The 19,274-nt window shown below is 47.1% G+C and overlaps 1 protein-coding gene across 1 annotated transcript in view; it reads left to right on the top strand.

The window, feature by feature from the left end:
• The window catches only part of LOC144687161 (tRNA (32-2'-O)-methyltransferase regulator THADA), a 173,443-nt gene that overhangs the window by 147,957 nt on the left and 6,212 nt on the right, over positions 1 to 19,274 (top strand). Inside the window, exons 16-22 of the mRNA XM_078552901.1 lie at positions 235 to 385; positions 1,217 to 1,460; positions 8,507 to 8,743; positions 11,095 to 11,299; positions 11,588 to 11,794; positions 13,407 to 13,648; positions 18,044 to 18,223. Coding sequence (XP_078409027.1) covers positions 235 to 385; positions 1,217 to 1,460; positions 8,507 to 8,743; positions 11,095 to 11,299; positions 11,588 to 11,794; positions 13,407 to 13,648; positions 18,044 to 18,223 — 1,466 coding nt within the window. The remainder of the gene's footprint in view (positions 1 to 234; positions 386 to 1,216; positions 1,461 to 8,506; positions 8,744 to 11,094; positions 11,300 to 11,587; positions 11,795 to 13,406; positions 13,649 to 18,043; positions 18,224 to 19,274) is intronic.

A 19,274-nucleotide genomic window follows, 5' to 3' on the forward strand; every position in this document is an offset into this window, starting at 1 on the left:
AATACAGGGGTTTGGTAGTTTTTGGAGAGAATAACAGATTCCAGGGATAGACTTGCAGACTTGAATCTAATCTAGGGGTTCCATTGGCTTACTTGTAGAATAACAAATATCCAGGATTGATATACAGACTGGAAACCAATGAAAGCCCCGTAATTCTCTTCCTGATATCCTTTTGCTTGATTGTATTGTGCATTGCCTGGTTCTGACTGTTTATCTGCTGTTCATGTTTTCTAGGTTTGTTCAGTCCATGCATTGCAAACTCTGACTCGGAGCTCAGTTCTAGGATCTGCAGTATTAACATACACCAGCAATATGGTTGTCCTGTGCCTGCAAGGACTCAGCTCTGCCTCCTGGGCCATGCGCAATGCAGCCATTCAACTTCTCAGTAAGTTCTATTCTGCTACTTTCTGATTGGAAACCTTTCCTTTGGATAGAACTTCCTTCATCCTCCCACCACTCTCTGTCTTTCTCTCACTCTCTGTTCTTCTCTCACTCTCTGTCCTTCTCCCACTCTCTGTCCTTCTCCCACTCGCTGTCTTTCCCCCACTCGCTGTCTTTCCCTTGCTCCCTGTCCATCTCCCACTCTCTGTCCATCTCCCACTCTCTTTTTCCCACTCTCTGTCCTTCTCCCACTCTCTGCCCTTCTCCCACTCTCTGCCCCTCTCCCACTCTCTGTCCCTCTCCCACTCTCTGTCCCTCTCCCACTCTCTGTCCCTCTCCCACTCTCTGTCCCTCTCCCACTCTCTGTCCTTCTCCCACTCTCTGTCCTTCTCCCAGTCTCTGTCCTTCTCCCAGTCCCTGTCCTTCTCCCAGTCCCTGTCCTACTCCCAGTCCCTGTCCTACTCCCAGTCCCTGTCCTTCTCCCAGTCCCTGTCCTTCTCCCAGTCCCTGTCCTTCTCCCAGCCTCTGTCCTTCTCCCAGTCTCTGTCCTTCTCCCAGTCTCTGTCCTTCTCCCAGTCTCTGTCCTTCTCCCAGCCTCTGTCCTTCTCCCAGTCTCTGTCCTTCTCCCAGTCTCTGTCCTTCTCCCAGTCTCTGCCCTTCGCTCAGTCTCTGTCCTTCTCCCACTCTCTGTCCTTCCCCCTCTTTCTGTTCTTCTCCCTCTCTCTGTCCTTCTCCCACTCTCTGTCCTTCTCTCACTCTTTGTCCATCTCTCACTCCCTGTCCTTCTTTCACTCTGTTCTTCTCCCATGCTAGATTTGTGCTTCATTTCTTACAGGTACTTTGACCTCTCGTATTTTGGGTCAGAAGAGTAAAGAAGATGACTCAGTGCAGAGTGGAGTGACATCTTGGGCATTCTTCATGCACTATCCAGAACTGAAGAGTCTACTCCTTGAAGACCTGCTGTGTGCAACAAGACAAGACTCTGCCCCTGAGGCAGGGCAACTTCACCTCTACCCTTCGCTCCACTCCATTCTCACTCTGCTGGCAAAACTCCAGCCAAGTGTAGATGACACATATGGGTACGGCAGTGAGATATTTTCCAATCAGCAATGGGATAATTCCTGATCAGCTATAAAAAAAATTCCCAATCTTCAGTGAGATATTTCCTGATGGACAGTGAGGTATTTCCCGATGGGCATTGAGATATTTCCCATGGGCAGTGAGATATTTCCCGATGGGCAATGAGATATTTCCCGATGGGCTCAGCCAGACAGGAGTCAGACATTCACAGAGGCTATGTGAATATCTATGGAGTGCCCTCACTGCATGTCATCATCATCCTCCTGGAATCAAGCGACTATTAGGGCCTCCACTGCGTCTCCATGACATGAGCCTGAACACTGAGAGTATGTGTGCAACCATCAGCCACACAGGAGTCAAACAGATGCAAGATGAGGATGTCAAGACTGTACTCACTGCATCTCACCATCATCCTCCACAACTCCTGATGCTATGAGGGCCTCCCAAGCCCTTCTGCCTAGTCTGGCCAGTGCGATGGCCTCATCGCCACATCCTCGCCTTCAAGGACCTCATCACCATAATCCCCTTCGACGTCCTCCTCATTGGAGGAGACATGCAACTCCTCCATCTCCCCCTCAGCCGGGCCCTCCTCCTGATGCAGTGCCAGGTTGCGGAGCGTGCAGCAAGTGACAGCGATGCCTGACAACCTCGGCAGACTGTATTGCAGTGCTCCACCGGACCTATTGATGCACTGGAACCTCATTTTCAAAATGCCTATCCTTTGCTCCACCAAAGTCCGGGTTGTGGCAAGAGCCTCATTATACCATCACTCTGCTGCAGTCTGAGGCTGCCACATGGGTGTCATCAGCCATGTCCTTTGTGAGTAGCCCTTGTCCCAGAGGAGCTAATCCTGCAGCCTCTCTGGACCCTGGAAGACTTCAAGGATCTGAGACTTGCTAAGGATGTAGGAGTCATGGACGTGCCCTGGGAATTGTGCGCAGACCTATAGGATGTGTTTGAGGTGGTCACACACAAGTTGAACATTCAGCGAATGGTAGCCCTTGCGGTTGACGTAGTTGACTGCTTGTTATCACTGAGATCTAAACACCACGTGAGTGCCATCAATAGCACCCTGCACCTGTGGAAAACCTGAGATCTGTGCAAATCCCAGAGTTCTTGCTTCCTGGCTTTCCTGATCCTGGCAAAATGAACAAAGTTCTGTTCCTTTGTGAAAATGGTGTCCGTGATCTCCTGGATACACTTGTGGGTGGAGGCTTGTGAGATCCACACAGGTCACAGTGGAGCCCTGGAAGGAGCCACTGGCATAAAAATTGTGCACCGCAGTCACTTTCATGGCCACTGACAATGGATGCCCTGCATGTACCCGTGCCGCCAAATCCTGCAGCAGGTGGCATATGTGACTGACCATTTCCATAGACATGCACAGTCTTCAGTGACACTGGTTCTCGATCATCTACAAGAATGACAGGTGCCGTCTATGACCCTGGGTCTAGCGAGGTGCCTACGAGCGACGGCTCTCTGTGAAGCTTCAGCTGCGTATGCAGCAGGCCCTGCCACCCCTTCATCTTGAAGGAGGTGCTCCTCACTTTGCTGAGCCAGGTTCCTCTGCCTCTCTCTTCTGCTTCTCTGGTCTTTGTAAGCCATGAGGCATACCACTAAATCACCAGGCTCCATGATCCTGATGTTCTCCTCCTGCAGGATGAAAGAGAGAGAGATGCATGGGTTAGCATGGGCATACTAAAAACCTCTCTCGGTTAAGTCTGAAGGCCCCTTCATGCATGCAGAAGAGTGCTGGCCACCACTTGGATGGTGAGAGCTTAGTGCACTGCATGGCTGCCCAAAACCCCACTCCACCTCCACTCCACTCCACCTCCACCCCACTCCACCTCTACCCCATTCCACCTGACCGATCAGCAGCAGCTTCGCCCACTGGCCTGCATGCTGTGCCCTCAGCTCAGGCACAGGCATTCACCTAACCCGCACTGCAAGGCTGCACTATTAGCTTGAACCATGGGGGAGACTGCTCCAAACCTTAGTAAAGATATTGCAAGGGGCTTTGAGCACCTCCACCAGTGACTGCTCTATGGCCACCTTTAACAAGGGGATTGTACAACGTGCCCAATTGATCTGCTGCCCCCTAAAATGCACATTAATTTGCAGTCTGCGCCCAAGGGATGAAAAGTTCTGGAGCATTTGGTGGCGTTTTTATGTTGCTTGAGTGGGCAGAAAAGCTTCAGAGGCCCGACTCCAAGCATGTCAATGGAGATGAACGGTCTAAGCTGCGGAAGATTACTCACTTTCGACAAGCTTTTCCAAGTGCGTGGCTGCTTCCCCCACCCCGGCATGTGCTTGAGTCTTTCCTTCTTGCCTTACACCGACGTGGACGGTAAATTTGACATGGGGGATGATTCCGGCAAGCAGGGCATATAATTAGATGCAAATGTATTCAAATAACATCCCCGACATGCAGCAGCGGGAAACGTGGCCCGCCATTGATGGGTGGAGCGGATGACTGCAAATTGGTTTCACGACGGGTAAAACTGATTTTTGGCCTCCTTGCTATATTTTCCCCCCTACCAGCCCACCATGACACCCGAAGCAAATGAGGCCGGAAAATTCCGACCTATGTCTCTATTGATAAACACATGCTTTCGAAACCATTCTCTCAATCTGTCCTGCCACCTTCAATGATTTATGCATATATATACCCAGGCCCCTCTGTCCCTGCAACCCCTTTGGAATCGTATCCTTTATTTACATAGAAACATAGAAACCAGGAGCAGGAGTAGGCCATTCGGCCCTTCGAGCCTGCTCCGCCATTCATTATGATCATGGCTGATCATCCAACTCAATAGCCTGCTCCCACTTTCTCCCCATATCCTTTCATCCCTTTCACCCCAAGAGCTATATCTAACTCCTTCTTGAAAACATACAATGTTTTGGCCTCAACAACTTTCTGTGGTAACGAATTCCACAGGCTCACCACTCTCTGCGTGAAGAGATTTCTCCTCATCTCAGTCCTAAATGGTCTACCCCATATCCTCAGACTGTGACCCCTGGTTCTGGACACCCCCACCATCGGGAACGTCCTTCCTGCATCTACCCTGTCTAGTCCTGTTAGAATTTTATAGGTTTCTATGAGATCCCCGCTCACTCTTCTTAACTCCAGCAAATATAATCCTAACCAACTCAATCTCTCCTCATATGTCAGTCCCGCCATCCCAGGAATCAGTTGAGTAAGCCTTCGCTGCACTCCGTCTATAGCAAGAACATCCTTCCTCAGATAAGGAGACCAAAACTGCACACAATATTCCAGGTGTGGTCTCACCAAGGCCCTGTATAATTGCAGCAAGACTGCTCCTGTACTCAAATCCTCTGGCTATGAAGGCCAACATACCATTTGCCTTCTTTACCGCCTGCTGCACCTGCATGCTTACCTTCAGCGACTGGTGTACAAGGACACCCAGGTCTCATTGTACATTCCCCTCTCTCAGTTTATAACCATTCAGATAATAATCTGCCTTCCTGTTTTTGCTACCAAAGTGGATAACCTCACATTTATCCACATTATACTGCATCTGGCATGCATTTGCCCACTCATTCAGCTTGTCCATTTTATATTGTCTCTCTGCATTCTTCCCACCAAAATGAATCACTTCATATTTCTCTGCATTACATTTCATCTGCTACTTGTCTGCCTCTTCCACAAACCTGCCTATGTCCTTTTGAAGTTCTATACCATCCTCCTCACAGTCACAATACTTTGAAGTTTTGTATAGTCTGAAAACTTTCATTTTGTGCCCTGAAAACCAAGGTCTAGGTCATTGATATATATCAGGAAGATCAGGGGTCCTAACACTGACCCTGGGGAACTCCACTACAAACCTTCCTCCAGTCCAAAAAACAACCGTTCATCGCTACTCTCTGCTTCCTGTCACTCAGCTAAATTCATATATTCATGTCACCACTGTCCCTTTTATTCCATGAGCTAAATCTTTGCTCACAAGTCTGTTGTGCAGCACTTTATTAAATGCCTTTTGAATGTCCATTTACACCACATCAACAGCATTGCCCTCATCAATCCTCTCTGTTACCTCATCAAACAACTCCAGCAAGTTAGTTAAACACAGTTTTCCCTAACCCTTTCCTTAATTAACCCACATTTGCCGAAGTCAGTATTCATTTTGTCCTGAAAATTATTGTTTCTAGAAGCTTCCTCACCAACAAGGTTAAATGGTTTGGCCTGCAGTTGCTGGGCTTATCTTTACAATTTACAAAATTTGCATTTCTCCAGTCCTCGGCACCACCCCTGAGTCAAAGGAAGACTGGAAATTTATGGCCAGGGCCTCTGCAATTTCCACCCTCACTTCCCTCAGGATCCTTGAATGTACCCCATGTGGTCCTGATGCCTTATCTACTTTTAAGTTCAGACAGCCTATCCAATGCCTCCTCCTTATCAATTTTAACCTTTCAAGTGTTTGAATTATCCCCTCTTTCACCATGACCTGTGCAGCAGCTTCCTTGGTAAAGACAGATGCAAAGTATTTCTTCAATACCTCAGCCAAGCCCCCTGCATAAATCCCCATTTTGGTTTGCGTCAAGTTTTCACTACCAGAGGTGAATGCAAGGTTGATGTTAGTTAAACCCAACTCCTTAGCTCCTTCCTGGTTCCCCACCCCCTCCCCCGCTTTTCCTGGTGACCAGGACTTGGAACCTAGTCTGTGTCTTTCTCACTCTGCTTCCAAAGTGAAAAGGCAAAAAAGGCTTTTTTAGTTAGCTCTGCTGCTTTTATTGTGCACATCTGGCAGCATCTATGCAGAGAGAAACAGAGGTCAGTGACCCTTTTTCAGAGCTAGTGCAGATCGTAGACTTGAAGCATTGACTCTGTTTCTTTCTCCACAGATGCTGCCTGGCCTGCTGAATATTTCAAGCACTTTCTGTTTATATTTCAGATTTCCAGCATCTGCAGTACTTTTCTGTCCTATTATATGCTGGGCATTTGTAAGTGTGGATAGTTTCAATTTAAAATTAGAAATTATTTATTACTCATTGTAAAATGCAATTTTTCTGTTTATAAAACCCACTAGTGTGAATAGAAATAGCACATTATTGCAGGTGGATTGGTTGGTGCTAATTTCACAGAATTGCACAATGCAGAAGAGGTCCTTCGGCCCATCGAGTCTGCACCGACATGTGAGAAACACCTGACCTACCTACCTAATCCCATTTACCAGCACTTGGCCCATAGCCTTGAATGTTATGATGTGCCAAGTGCTCATCCAGGTACTTTTTAAAGGATGTGAGGCAACCTGCCTCCAACACCCTCCCAGGCAGTGCATTCCAGGCCATCACCACCCTTTGGGTAAAAAAGTTTTTCCTCACATCCCCCCTAAACCCCCTGCCCCTCATCTTGAACTTATGTCCCCTCGTGACTGACCCTTCAACTAAGGGGAACAGCTGCTCCCTATCCACCCTGTCGATGCCCCTCATAATCTTGTACACCTCGATCAGGTCGCCCCTCAGTCTTCTCTGCTCCAACAAAAACAACCCAAGTCTATCCAACCTCTCTTCATAACTTACTGGAAGGTTTTACCATTTTTAAGCTTGGAAGTGAAATCAGGAGCCATGTGCCAGTAGAATGTACATGGGGCTGCTGTTTGAGGCGCTTGTGAAGTTCAAATCTTTTGGATGTTGCTGTCTGGCTATTTCATAGAGCCAGGTTCAGAGAAGCGAAGCTGGTTGCATAATATGAATGACCAAGTTGTGTGTAATTGTCTGACAAAGCCATTGGCTATAAAGTGTATCAAAATGAAACCTGAGCTTTTGATGGGCTTCATAAATAGAGGCATTGGGTGCAATAGCCAAGAAGTTTTTCTAAACCTATATAAAACAGTTTGACCCCACTGTGACTATGATTCCCAGTTCTGGGCACCCACGAGTGTGAGGGGGTGGGTTAAAAATGGGAGATAAGAGGCCTGGAAACAGGAGAAGCACCAGTGCTCATGATTTCTCTCCCTGGCCCTGCCTGTAACTCACCAACCTTATTTACCACATACATGCACAGTAACCCTAAATTAAACCTTGTTACTATTCCCCTTATGCTGAACGCTCCTAATAACTTATTTTGTGTACTTTGGTGTTCATCTCTGATATTACCTCCTGGTTCCCACACCCCTGCTGAGTTAGTTTAAACCTTCCTCAATAGCACCAGCAAATCACCCTGTAAGGAAATCTGTTTAGGTGCAACCCATCCAGCCTGTACAGCTCCCAAATGCCTAGACCTGGTTCCAATGTGACAGGAATCTAAAGCCCTCCCTCCTGCACCAATTTTCCAGCCACGCAGTCATCTGCTCTATCCTCCTATACTCACTTGTGCATGGTATTAGAAATAATCGGAGATTACTACTTTTGAGGCCCTGCTTACTAATTTCCTACGTAGCTCCCTAAATTCCTTAACTCCCTAAAATGTCCATCCAATGACTCTTCTGGATAACCGACACAGGCACCCAAGGCTTGGAGAGTGGATTAGATTTTGATGTTTCATCCATTGGACCTGGAGTCAAATCCAATCCAAGCTGCTGGCTTTGAAATTCCCATTGCCACCTGTCGATAAGGATCTAGGCCGAATATGAATCTGTCCTTTGCTTTGCAGATATGACTGGATCTCCTGATCTGATGTACTTCCAATATTGTCATTCTTAGTTCAGAGTGGCCCTTGCGCTTTTACATTTTGTCCCCATTTTTCCCTTTGTGCTACTGGCCAGCGGGACACAAACATTAGATCACATTTTTAAATGGGTTGAGTTTATGGGGACAGTGGGGGTGGTATGTAGGGAAAGTGGGTGGTTAAAATGGCAATCAGCTTCTGGAAAAGCACCAATGTTACTGAACTCAAACTCCAGAGAGAGATTTATCTCAGGAATATTAACATTAATGTTAGTTAAGATCTGACTCAAACTTATTGTACACCTGTTCAGGAACTGTGGTCCTTGACACTGAGACAGTTAGAACCTGATAGAGTCACACTCATGTCGCACCAAAGTATTGAATCAAGTCAGTTCACCATTTTATATGTTCTCTTCAGTTCTTGCTCCAGATTTCTCCGACCTTTGTCCCAGCTGGCAGCCAATCCAATTCACAGTGTGCGAGCGATGTCTGCAAAGGCTCTGGTTGCATTGGTCCCGCTCTCGGAATACGGCAAGGTCCTGGCAGCATTAATTGAAGATTTACCCCTTTGTGGCACCCCTACATCCCACAATACGTCGCATGGCCGACTGCTACAGGCAGAAGCTCTCCTGGGAGCTGGGCTGGAGACAAGCTGGTAAGTCAATCAACTTGTGCAAACAGCCCAGCTGAATGCCAATTCCATTATCACACAGCTCAGGAACTAGTTCAAGGAGCAATTCCAGTTCATCTGTAACCCAGAACCCCAATACTTTCTCAATGCTAAGCTTGAGACAATAAATACTTAAAATTTTGTCCAGAGTTTTACTGTTTTTTGAAAGTTAGTGTGTAAGGAAAGTAAAAAAAATACAACAAACTAAAAAGTAGATGTAAAAATATAAATAATCTATACTAAGATATGCAAGTCGAGTATCTGGTCTGCAGTATTTGGGAGTTTGTGGATGGTGAGATTGTTCAAAGTGAACATATCCCCAGTCGCCGTCTCTGTTTCTTCTCCCTCTGGCTCAGAAACATTCAGCTAGAATGTGAGTTGAAGATGCTCAGACACATCAGGGAGGGGAGCAGTATCTGGACCTCAGTCACACCTTTAGAGAGGCCACATTCAGAATGGGGTTGGTGTGACCGATAGTGTGCGGAGTAAGGGAAACACAGGTGAGACAGAACAAGGATTCACAGAAACTGGTCCTCTGTAACAATTACAATTCACTTACTACCTGTGCAGATAAAGATAAAGACCATAAGAAGGGCAACCAGAACGCAAAGCACAACACTTTGGAGTAGCAGGCTGCGCAGGTTGAGGAGGAGGGAAGTGTAAAGTGGTAGCTGTAGGAGTTTCAGTAATTAAGGTGACATTGTAAGCAGGATCATGCATCCCACAAGGTATATCTCCTGCCTAGTGCTAGGAGCATAGAGTCACAATAGCACCAAAGGAGCACCATATGTCCCATTGGATCCATGCCAGTCACAATAGAGCAATTCAGTCAGTCTCATTCCCTGTAGCCCTGCAAGTTTATTTCCCTCAAATGCCCTTCCAGCTTACTTTAAAATCATATATTCTCTCTGCTTCCCCCACCCTCGTGGGCAACAACTTACAGGTCATTACCACCTGCTGCATGAAGAAGTTCTTCCTCAAACACCCTGCATCTCCAGCCCAAACCCTTAAATCTGACTCTAGCCTTTGTACTTCTAGGTAATAGGAACAACTTTTCTTTGTCAACCCTACCTGTCATAATCTGTCCCATTTATTCCATGGGCTTTAACTTTGCTGGCAAGCTTATTGTGTGTCAATTTGTCATATCCTTTTAGAAGTTCATATACATCACATCAACTGCATTACCTTCATCAGTACACTCTGTACCTCATCAAAAAACTCATCAAATTAGTTAAACACAATTTTCCTTTTAAAATAAATTTTTACTGACTTTTGTTAATAAATCAAAATTTGTGACTGTAATTTTCTCCCAGATTATCAATTCTAAAAGCTTTTCCATTACTGAGGTTAAACTGAAGTTGCTGGGTTTATCCTTACACTCATTTTTGAACAACGCTGTAACATTTGCATTCTCCAGTCCTCTAAGGAGGAATGGAAGATTATGGCCAGGCCCTCTGCAATTTCAACCATTACTTTCCTCAATATTCTTGGATGCATCCCCTCCTGACTTGGTGACTTATCAACTTTAATTATAGCCAACCTTTCTAACTTCTCTTCCATCAATTTTTAGTCCATCCAGTGACTCAACACCTCCTCTTTCACTATGACTTTGGCAGCATCTTCTTCCTTGGTAAAGGCAGGTACAAAGTACTCATTTGCCCCCATGCATTTGTCTCCATGCATAAACCCCCTTTTTTAGTTCTTTATCTGACCCACCCCACTTACTACTTTTGTACTATTTATATGGGAGATCAATTCTTAACTTTAAATCTGAGATTGAGGAAGACCTACACCTGTTCCTGTGATACAGCCAGAACCCTGTTCACTCAAACCTCATACACCTAGATCTCTCAGTACAGCCAGTGCTCCAGCTCCTGCAGAGCCTCCACTCACAGACTGTCTGCTGGGACAGTACTGGCTAACATGGGATTCTGGTATTAAGAGGCAGGATTCCCCATATAGCAATGGACAGGTGCCCTCAAGTCCAATTGTTGGGCCTGGCACAATAGTTTATTCATGTGAATGGATTCCCTGGCTCCATTTGGGAGGAACTTAATGTAACATGAATTGAGATCAACACTGGGGGACTCAGGAGTACACCTGAACCACTTCTTGATACTAGACATCTTCTGAGTGGTCACACATTGCAAACAAAAGGCACATTATTTTGGAAATTGTCCGTAGGCCCATAGACCTTTCTCACATTTAAAGCATCTCTCTATTGTTGCTGGATTTAATACTCAGTATTGTACTGTTTTGTGTGCACAGGGAGTATTTATAGACATTAACAATCTCCTGACAGTTGTAAGCACACCTGTTGTGTTCTTATTTTTCAGCTTCTCTCCCGAGGAGCTCCAGGACGTGGTGATGAGTCTGGAAGTGAAGCTCTGGCTGGTGAGCCCTGCTCAGCGCTGTCCACTGATACGAGCTGCCTACCTGAAGACACTTTCATTTGTGGTGAATTTGTGCAGTGAAGATTTCTTGTGCAATCTCCAGCTGCTGCTTCTCGCTGAACTAGAGTGTCCTCCACCCAGGACGATGGTACACAAATTATTTGTTCATTAACTGGATCCAAAAGGAGAATGTCTCTTAACAGGAGTTTAAGAATATGGGATACACCACTGACGTGAATATGACATTAGATTTTATGCCTCTGATCCCCTCACTGTCCCAATGAAACCAATCCAGTACCACTCCTGCCATTACATTACTGGTTTAATGCCCCTGAAGCTCTGGTCATTCCGTGATGTCTGTTTATTCAGATAGTAACATGGGTTCTGACATATTGTTGATACCAATGCATGTGACCTGTGATGATTTTGTGTCTAGATTGGCTCCGGGATCTTTCGGAGAGCTGTTGCTCACTTCCTGTGTACCGAGGCGGTGAGAGCAGAAAGCATTCATCAGCTGGAACAGATTGGCAAGTTGCTGTTGTGTGATGATATTGAGGTCCGTGTTGCTGTCCTCACCTGGATCACACAGGACCATGGCTGCAAAGAGGAACTGGCTGGCTCCTGGATACTGAAACATCTACTGGTACAGCTGCCATTCAATTTTCTAATGCGGGTAGGGGTAACAAACTGGCAATTTGTCGTGAAGTAAATGATATTAAAGTAAAACAACTTAGATTTATGTAGTATCTTTAACACAGGAGTCATATAATTCACTGGGATACAGTTCCTGAAGGTGCGACTCTCACTGGGGTACAGTTCCTGAAGGCGCTGACTCTCACTGGGGAACAGTTCCTGAAGGTGCTGACTCTCGCTGGGGTACAGTTCCTGAAGGTGCTGACTCTCACTGGGGTACAGTTCCTGAAGGCGCTGACTCTCACTGGGGGACAATTCCTGAAGGCGCTGACTCTCACTGGGGGACAGTTCCTGAAGGTGCTGACTCTCGCTGGGGTACAATTCCTGAAGGCGCTGACCCTCTCTGGGGTACAGATCCTAAAGGTGCAGACTCTCACTGGGGTCAGTTCCTGAAGATGCTGACTCTCACTGGGGGACAGTTCCTGAAAGTGCTGACTCTCACTGGGGTACAATTCTTGATGGTGCTGACTCTCACTGGGGTACAGTTCCTGATGATGCTGACTCTCACTGGGGTACAGTTCTTGATGGTGCTGACTCTCACTGGGGTACAGTTCCTGAAGGTGCTGACTCTCACTGGGGTACAGTTCCTGAAGGTGCTGATTCTCACTGGGGTACAGTTCCTGAAGGTGCTGACTCTCATTGGGGGACAGTTCCTGAAGGTGCTGACATTCACTGGGGTACAGTTCCAGAAGGTGCAGACTCTCACTGGGGTACAGTTCCTGAAGGTGCTGATTCTCACTGGGGTACAGTTCCTGAAGGTGCAGACTCTCACTGGGGTACAGTTCCTGAAGGTGCAGACTCTCACTGGGGTACAGTTCCTGATGGTGCTGACTCTCACTGGGGTACAGTTCCTGATGGTGCTGACTCTTACTGGGGTACAGTTCCTGAAGGTGCTGACTCTCATTGGGGGACAGTTCCTGAAGGTGCTGACACTCACTGGGGTACAGTTCCAGAAGGTGCTGACTCTCACTGGGGTACAGTTCCTGAAGGTGCTGATTCTCACTGGGGTACAGTTCCTGAAGGTGCAGACTCTCACTGGGGTACAGTTCCTGAAGGTGCAGACTCTCACTGGGGTACAGTTCCTGATGGTGCTGACTCTCACTGGGGTACAGTTCCTGAAGGTGCTGACTCTCACTGGGGTACAGTTCCTGAAAGTGCTGATTCTCACTGGGGTACAGTTCCAGAAGGTGCTGACTCTCACTGGCGTTAGATTTCCAGAAGATGCTGACTGTCACTGGGGGCGGTTCCTGAAGGTGCTGACTTTCACTGGGGCACAGTTCCTGAAGGTACTGACTCTCACTGAAGCCTTTGCTATGAATGGGACACAGGGTGTGCAAATGAAAAGGAGAGTGTAAAACCAAAGGAAGGTGGGCAGTACACAGCAGGTTAAGAGAACAGGAACTCTCCATGGTGTTGTTGATCCTCTGTTATTTGTCTCTCAGGCAGTGACTGACCCTCTATGTTCATGTTCTGGAAGTGTAAAGACTGTGAGTTGGTGTTTAGTTAATGATCGTCAACAGGATTCACTGACAGAGTCAATGCTTTTTAATTGGTATGTGCAGAGCAACCTTCAGAGGGTGTTATTGGAGGAGGAAACAAGCTTGGAGCTTTTGAAAAACTGGTTGGAGGCCATTGTGTTCCTGCAGGAAAACCAATGGGAGCTGGAGTCGATGGCAATGCCTGGAAGTCTGGAACAGCGAGTGCACTGCATTGAGATACTATTGTCTAAATTGGAAATGGCAAAACATGGACCCATTCTCTGCTGTCAGGCCCTGCGTGCAGTCAGTGTGCTACTGGCTGAGAGGTAAGCCAATTAACACTGCTGGTGAGAAGTAACACAAGCATATTTACAAGGCAGGGCGGTGTGCATTGACACAGTTCATGTAGAACACTGGGTACAGTACTGGTGGGGACAGGACTGTCACTGTATAGCATTTGGGTACAGTAGTGGTGGAGACAGGACTGTCACTGTATAACATTGACGTACAGGACTGGTGGGGACAGGAATGTCACTGTGTAACACTGAGTACAGTACTGGTGGGAACAGGTCTTTCACTGTGTGATATTGGGACACAGTACTAGTGAGCACAGGTCTTTCACTGTATAACATTGGGGTACAGGACTGGTAAGGACAGGTCAGTCGCTGTATAACGCTGGGATACAGTTATGGTGGGGACAGGTCTGTCACTGTATAACATTGGGGTACAATACTGGTGGGGATACGTCTGTCGCTATACCACACTTGGATACAGTACTGATGGTGACAGACCTGTCAATGTATAACACTGGGGTACAGTGCTGGCGGGGACAAGTCTGTCACTGTATGACGCTGGCACACAGAACTGGTGAGCTCAGGTCTGTCACTGTATAACACTGGGGTACAGTACTGGTGGGGATAGGTCAATTGCTGTATAACACTGAGGTGCAGTAGTGGTGGGGACAGGTCTGTCACTGTATAACACTACGATACAGTACTGGTGGGCACAAGTTTGTCACTGTATAACACTGGGGTACAGTACTGGTGGGGATACGTCTGTCGCTATATCACACTTGGATACAGTACTGATGGTGACAGACCTGTCAATGTATAACACTGGGGTACAGTGCTGGCGGGGACAAGTCTGTCACTGTATGACGCTGGGACACAGAACTAGTGAGCTCAGGTCTGTCACTGTATAACACTGGGGTACAGTACTGGTGGGGATAGCTCTGTAGCTGTATAACACTGGGGTGCAGTAGTGGTGGGGACAGATCTGTCACTGTATTACACTGGGGCACAGTAATGGTGAGGACAGGCCTGTCACTGTATAATACTGGGGTACAATGCTGGCAGGAAGGGTCTGTCACTGTGAAACACTGCGGTACTGTCAGGGCGGGGACAGGTCTGTCACTATATCACACTGGGGTACAGGACTGGTTGGGCCAGGTCCGCCTCTGTATAGCACCGGGGCACAGTACTGGTAGGGTCAGACCTGTCACTGTATGACACTGGGGTACAGTGCTGGTGGGGACAGCTCTGTCACTGTATAACAGAGAGATACGGTACTGGCGGGGCCAGGTCTGTCATTGCATAACACTGGGACACAGTACTGGGGACAGGTCTGTCACTGTATAACACTGGGGTATAGTACTGGTGGGGAACAGATCTGTCGCTGTATAACACTGGGCACAGAACTGTATGTACAGGTCTGTCACTGTATATCACTACGGTACATTTTTGATGGAGACAAGTCTGTCACTGTGTAAACTGGGGTACAGTACTGGTGGGGCCAAGTCTGTCACTGTATAACACTGGGGTAGTGAAGGTGGGGACAGATCTGTCACTGTATTACACTGGGGTACAATACTGGTGGAGATAGGTCTGTTACTGTATAACACTGGAGTACAGTACGGGTGGGGCCAAGTCTGTCACTGTATATCACTGCGGTACATTTTTGATGGAGACAGTCCTGTCACTGTGTAAACTGGGGTGCGGTACTGGTGGGGACAGATCTGTCATTGTATAACACTGGGGTAGGGAAGGTGGGGACAGATCTGTCACTGTATTACACTGGGGTACAGTACTGGTGGGGACAGGTCTGTCACTGTATTACACTGGGGTACAGTAATGGTGAGGACAGGCCTGTCACTGTATAATACTGGGGTACAGTGCTGGCAGGAAGGGTCTGTCACTGAAACACTGCGGTACTGTCAGGGTGGGGACAGGTCTGTCACTATATCACACTGGGGTACAGGACTGGTGGAGTCAGGCCTGTTACTGTATAACACTGAGGTACAGTACTGGTTGGGCCAGATCCACCTCTGTATACCACCGGGGTACAGTACTGGTAGGGTCAGGCCTGTCACTGTATGACACTAGGGTACAGTGCTGGTGGGGACAGCTCTGTCACTGTATAACACAGGGATACAGTACTGGCGGGGCCAGGTCTGTCATTGTATAACACTGGGACACAGTACTGGGGACAGGTCTGTCACTGTATAACACTGGGGTATAGTACTGATGGGGGACAGATCTGTCACTGTATAACACTGGACACAGAACTGTATGTACAGGTCTGTCACTGTATATCACTACGGTACATTTTTGATGGAGACAAGTCTGTCACTGTGTAAACTGGGGTACAGTACTGGTGGGGCCAAGTCTGTCACTGTATAACACTGGGGTAGTGAAGGTGGGGACAGATCTGTCACTGTATTACACTGGGGTACAATACTGGTGGGGACAGGTCTGTTACTGTATAACACTGGAGTACAGTTCTGGTGGGGCCAAGTCTGTCACTGTATAACACTGGGGTAGTGAAGGTGGGGACAGATCTGTCACTGTATTACACTGGGGTACAATACTGGTGGGGACAGGTCTGTTACTGTATAACACTGGAGTACAGTACTGGTGGGGCCAAGTCTGTCACTGTATATCACTGCGGTACATTTTTGATGGAGACAGTCCTGTCACTGTGTAAACTGGGGTGCAGTACTGGTGGGGACAGGTCTGTCGTTGTATAACACTGGGGTAGGAAAGGTGGGGACAGGCCTGTCACTGTATTACATTGGGGTACAGTACTGGTGGGGACAGGTCTGTCACTGTATTACACTGGGGTACAATACTGGTGGGGACAGGTCTGTTACTGTATAACACTGGGGTTCAGTACCGGTGAGGACGGGTCTGTCACTGTATAACACTGGGGTACAGCACTGGTGGGTCAGGTCTGTCACTCTATAACACTGGGGTACAGTACTGGTGGGGACAGATCTGTCACTGTATTACACTGGGGTACAGTACTGGGGGAGATGGGTCTGTCACTGTATTACACTGGGGTACTATACTGGTGGGGACAGGTCTGTTACTGTATAACACTGGGGTACAGTACAGGTGAGGATGGGTCTGTCACTGTATAACACTGGGGTACAGTACTGGTGGGGTCAGGTCTATCACTGTATAACACTGGGGTACAGTACTGGTGGGGACAGGTCTGTCACTGTATAACACAGGTATAGTGCTGACGGGGACAGGCCTGTCACTGTATACCACTGGGGTACAGTACTGGTGGGGCCAGGTCTATCACTGTATAACACTGGTTTACACTTCTGGTGGCGACAGGTCTGTCACTGTGTGACACTGTGGTATGTTACTGTTGGGGACAGGTCTGTCATTGGAAAACACTGGGGTACAGTACTGGTGGGGACAGGTCTTTTACTGTATAACACACGTGTTCAGTATTGGTAGGTACAAGTCTGTCACTGTATAACACATGGGCACAGTACTGGTGGGGACAAGTCTGTCGCTGTGTAACACTGGGTTACGGTACTGATGGGGACATGTCTGTCACTGTATAACACTGGTGTACAATACTGGTACGTACAGGTCTGGCATTGTATAACACCGGTGTACAGTACTGGTAAGTACAGGTCTGGCACTGTATAACACCGGTGTACCGTACTGGTACGTACAGGTCTGGCACTGTATAACACTGGTGTACCGTACTGGTACGTACAGGTCTGGCACTGTATAACACTGGTGTACCGTACTGGTAAGTACAGGTCTGGCACTGTATAACACCGGTGTACCGTACTGGTACGTACAGGTCTGGCACTGTATAACACTGGTGTACCGTACTGGTACGTACAGGTCTGGCACTGTATAACACTGGTGTACCGTACTGGTAAGTACAGGTCTGGCACTGTATAACACCGGTGTACCGTACTGGTACGTACAGGTCTGGCACTGTATAACACTGGTGTACCGTACTGGTAAGTACAGGTCTGGCACTGTATAACACCGGTGTACCGTACTGGTACGTACAGGTCTGGCACTGTATAACACTGGTGTACAGTACTGGTAAGTACAGGTCTGGCACTGTATAACACCGGTGTACCGTACTGGTACGTACAGGTCTGGCACTGTATAACACCGGTGAACAGTACTGGTATGTACATGTCTGGCACTTTATGACACTGGGCTACAGTACTGGTGTGTACAGGCCTGCCACTATAATGGAATACAGTATTGTTGGGTACAGTACTGGTGCTGGAGGTGGGATGAATGTAAGTGAGTTATTTGTTCACAGGAAAGTATAAAATCCATTTAGCTCATGGACTCAGAGTTTGTGCCTGAAACTTCATGTTAATGTTGTAATTAAATGGATTAACTATGGATAAGTTTTAGTTTCTCCTGCCTAAGTTGTCCAATATTTTGCTCCAGTTGCCAGATTCTCTCTCTTGCCCTCCTGATGCGTTGGGTTACACTCCTAGAACACTGTAGCCAACCGACATCCAGTGAGATCCTACGTCTGGGTGCTGCAGCCTCGCTTGTCCAGGCCGGAGTGAAAGTGATAACGTGGGCATTGACAACCTCTGTTGAACATGTGTCACTGATTGTCAGGTAATGGACCTGTGGCTGAGAGCCTGGGGCTTAGATTGAGGAAGGGAATGTCTTGCTCATATGAATGGATTTTAATTGGTGTTGGTGGATGCCAGAATCAGCTCAACAACTCTGATAGATTGCAAGGTGCGAGGAGAGAGGCTGGGACAGACCAGTGGAAGGTGATGCCATCAGCAGATATTTCATTGTTTGGGCTTGCAATGTTTACTTGGGTTTTGATTGAACTAATAGGGAGAAACTTTCCATTGCTGTGAGGGACAGTAACTAGAGGCACAGATTTATGTGGTTGGAAAACAAACCCAGGGGGAAGGTGAGAATTTTTTTCATTCAGCGAGGAGTTGTGATCTGGAAAGCACTGCCTGAAAGGCTGGTGGTAACTTTCAAAAGGGAATTATATAAATACATGCAGGGCCATGGGGAGAAGCAGGGGAATAGGGCAAATTGATTGTTCTTTCACAGAGTTGGCACAGACAAAATGGGCAAAATGGCCTCTCTCTGTGTCTTTCTATTATTCTGCTTTTGATAGTTTTGTTAGGTTTGAAGAGGTGTTGATTAAGAATGGCACAGACATGTTTCTACTAATAAACAAATTCAGTCACAGTAACCACAGAAACTAGACCACCAGGCAGTGCAGAACACAATCCTGGTGACTAGCCACTGAATTTGAAAATCCTGATGTGGAGGTCTCGAAGTAGCAAAGATTGTTTTGCTGTGTGGGACATTCAGGAACAGTGAGCCTAGACTCAAGTCAGGAGGAAGAAGGTTCAGGACACAAGAGATCACCAAGATGTAGTGTGATGTTACTGTGCAATACCAGCCAAGGACATATGTGAACAGAGATGGATGTGAAATTCTGCTCATAGTTCTGAGAAATAAATAATTTTAAACTTCCTCTTCACATTGCCATAATCCACACACTTCAATACATATAGTACTATAACACAGTACATATACTGACAACAGTATGTGTAGAGCTTGTGACAGTGTATATATTATTTGTAATACTGTAGATCTGGAGCTTGTAACGTAGTGTATCATGGATATAGCTTGT

The sequence above is a fragment of the Cetorhinus maximus genome, chromosome 12 (genome assembly GCF_964194155.1).
Source record: "Cetorhinus maximus chromosome 12, sCetMax3.hap1.1, whole genome shotgun sequence".
Lineage (NCBI taxonomy): Eukaryota > Metazoa > Chordata > Chondrichthyes > Lamniformes > Cetorhinidae > Cetorhinus > Cetorhinus maximus.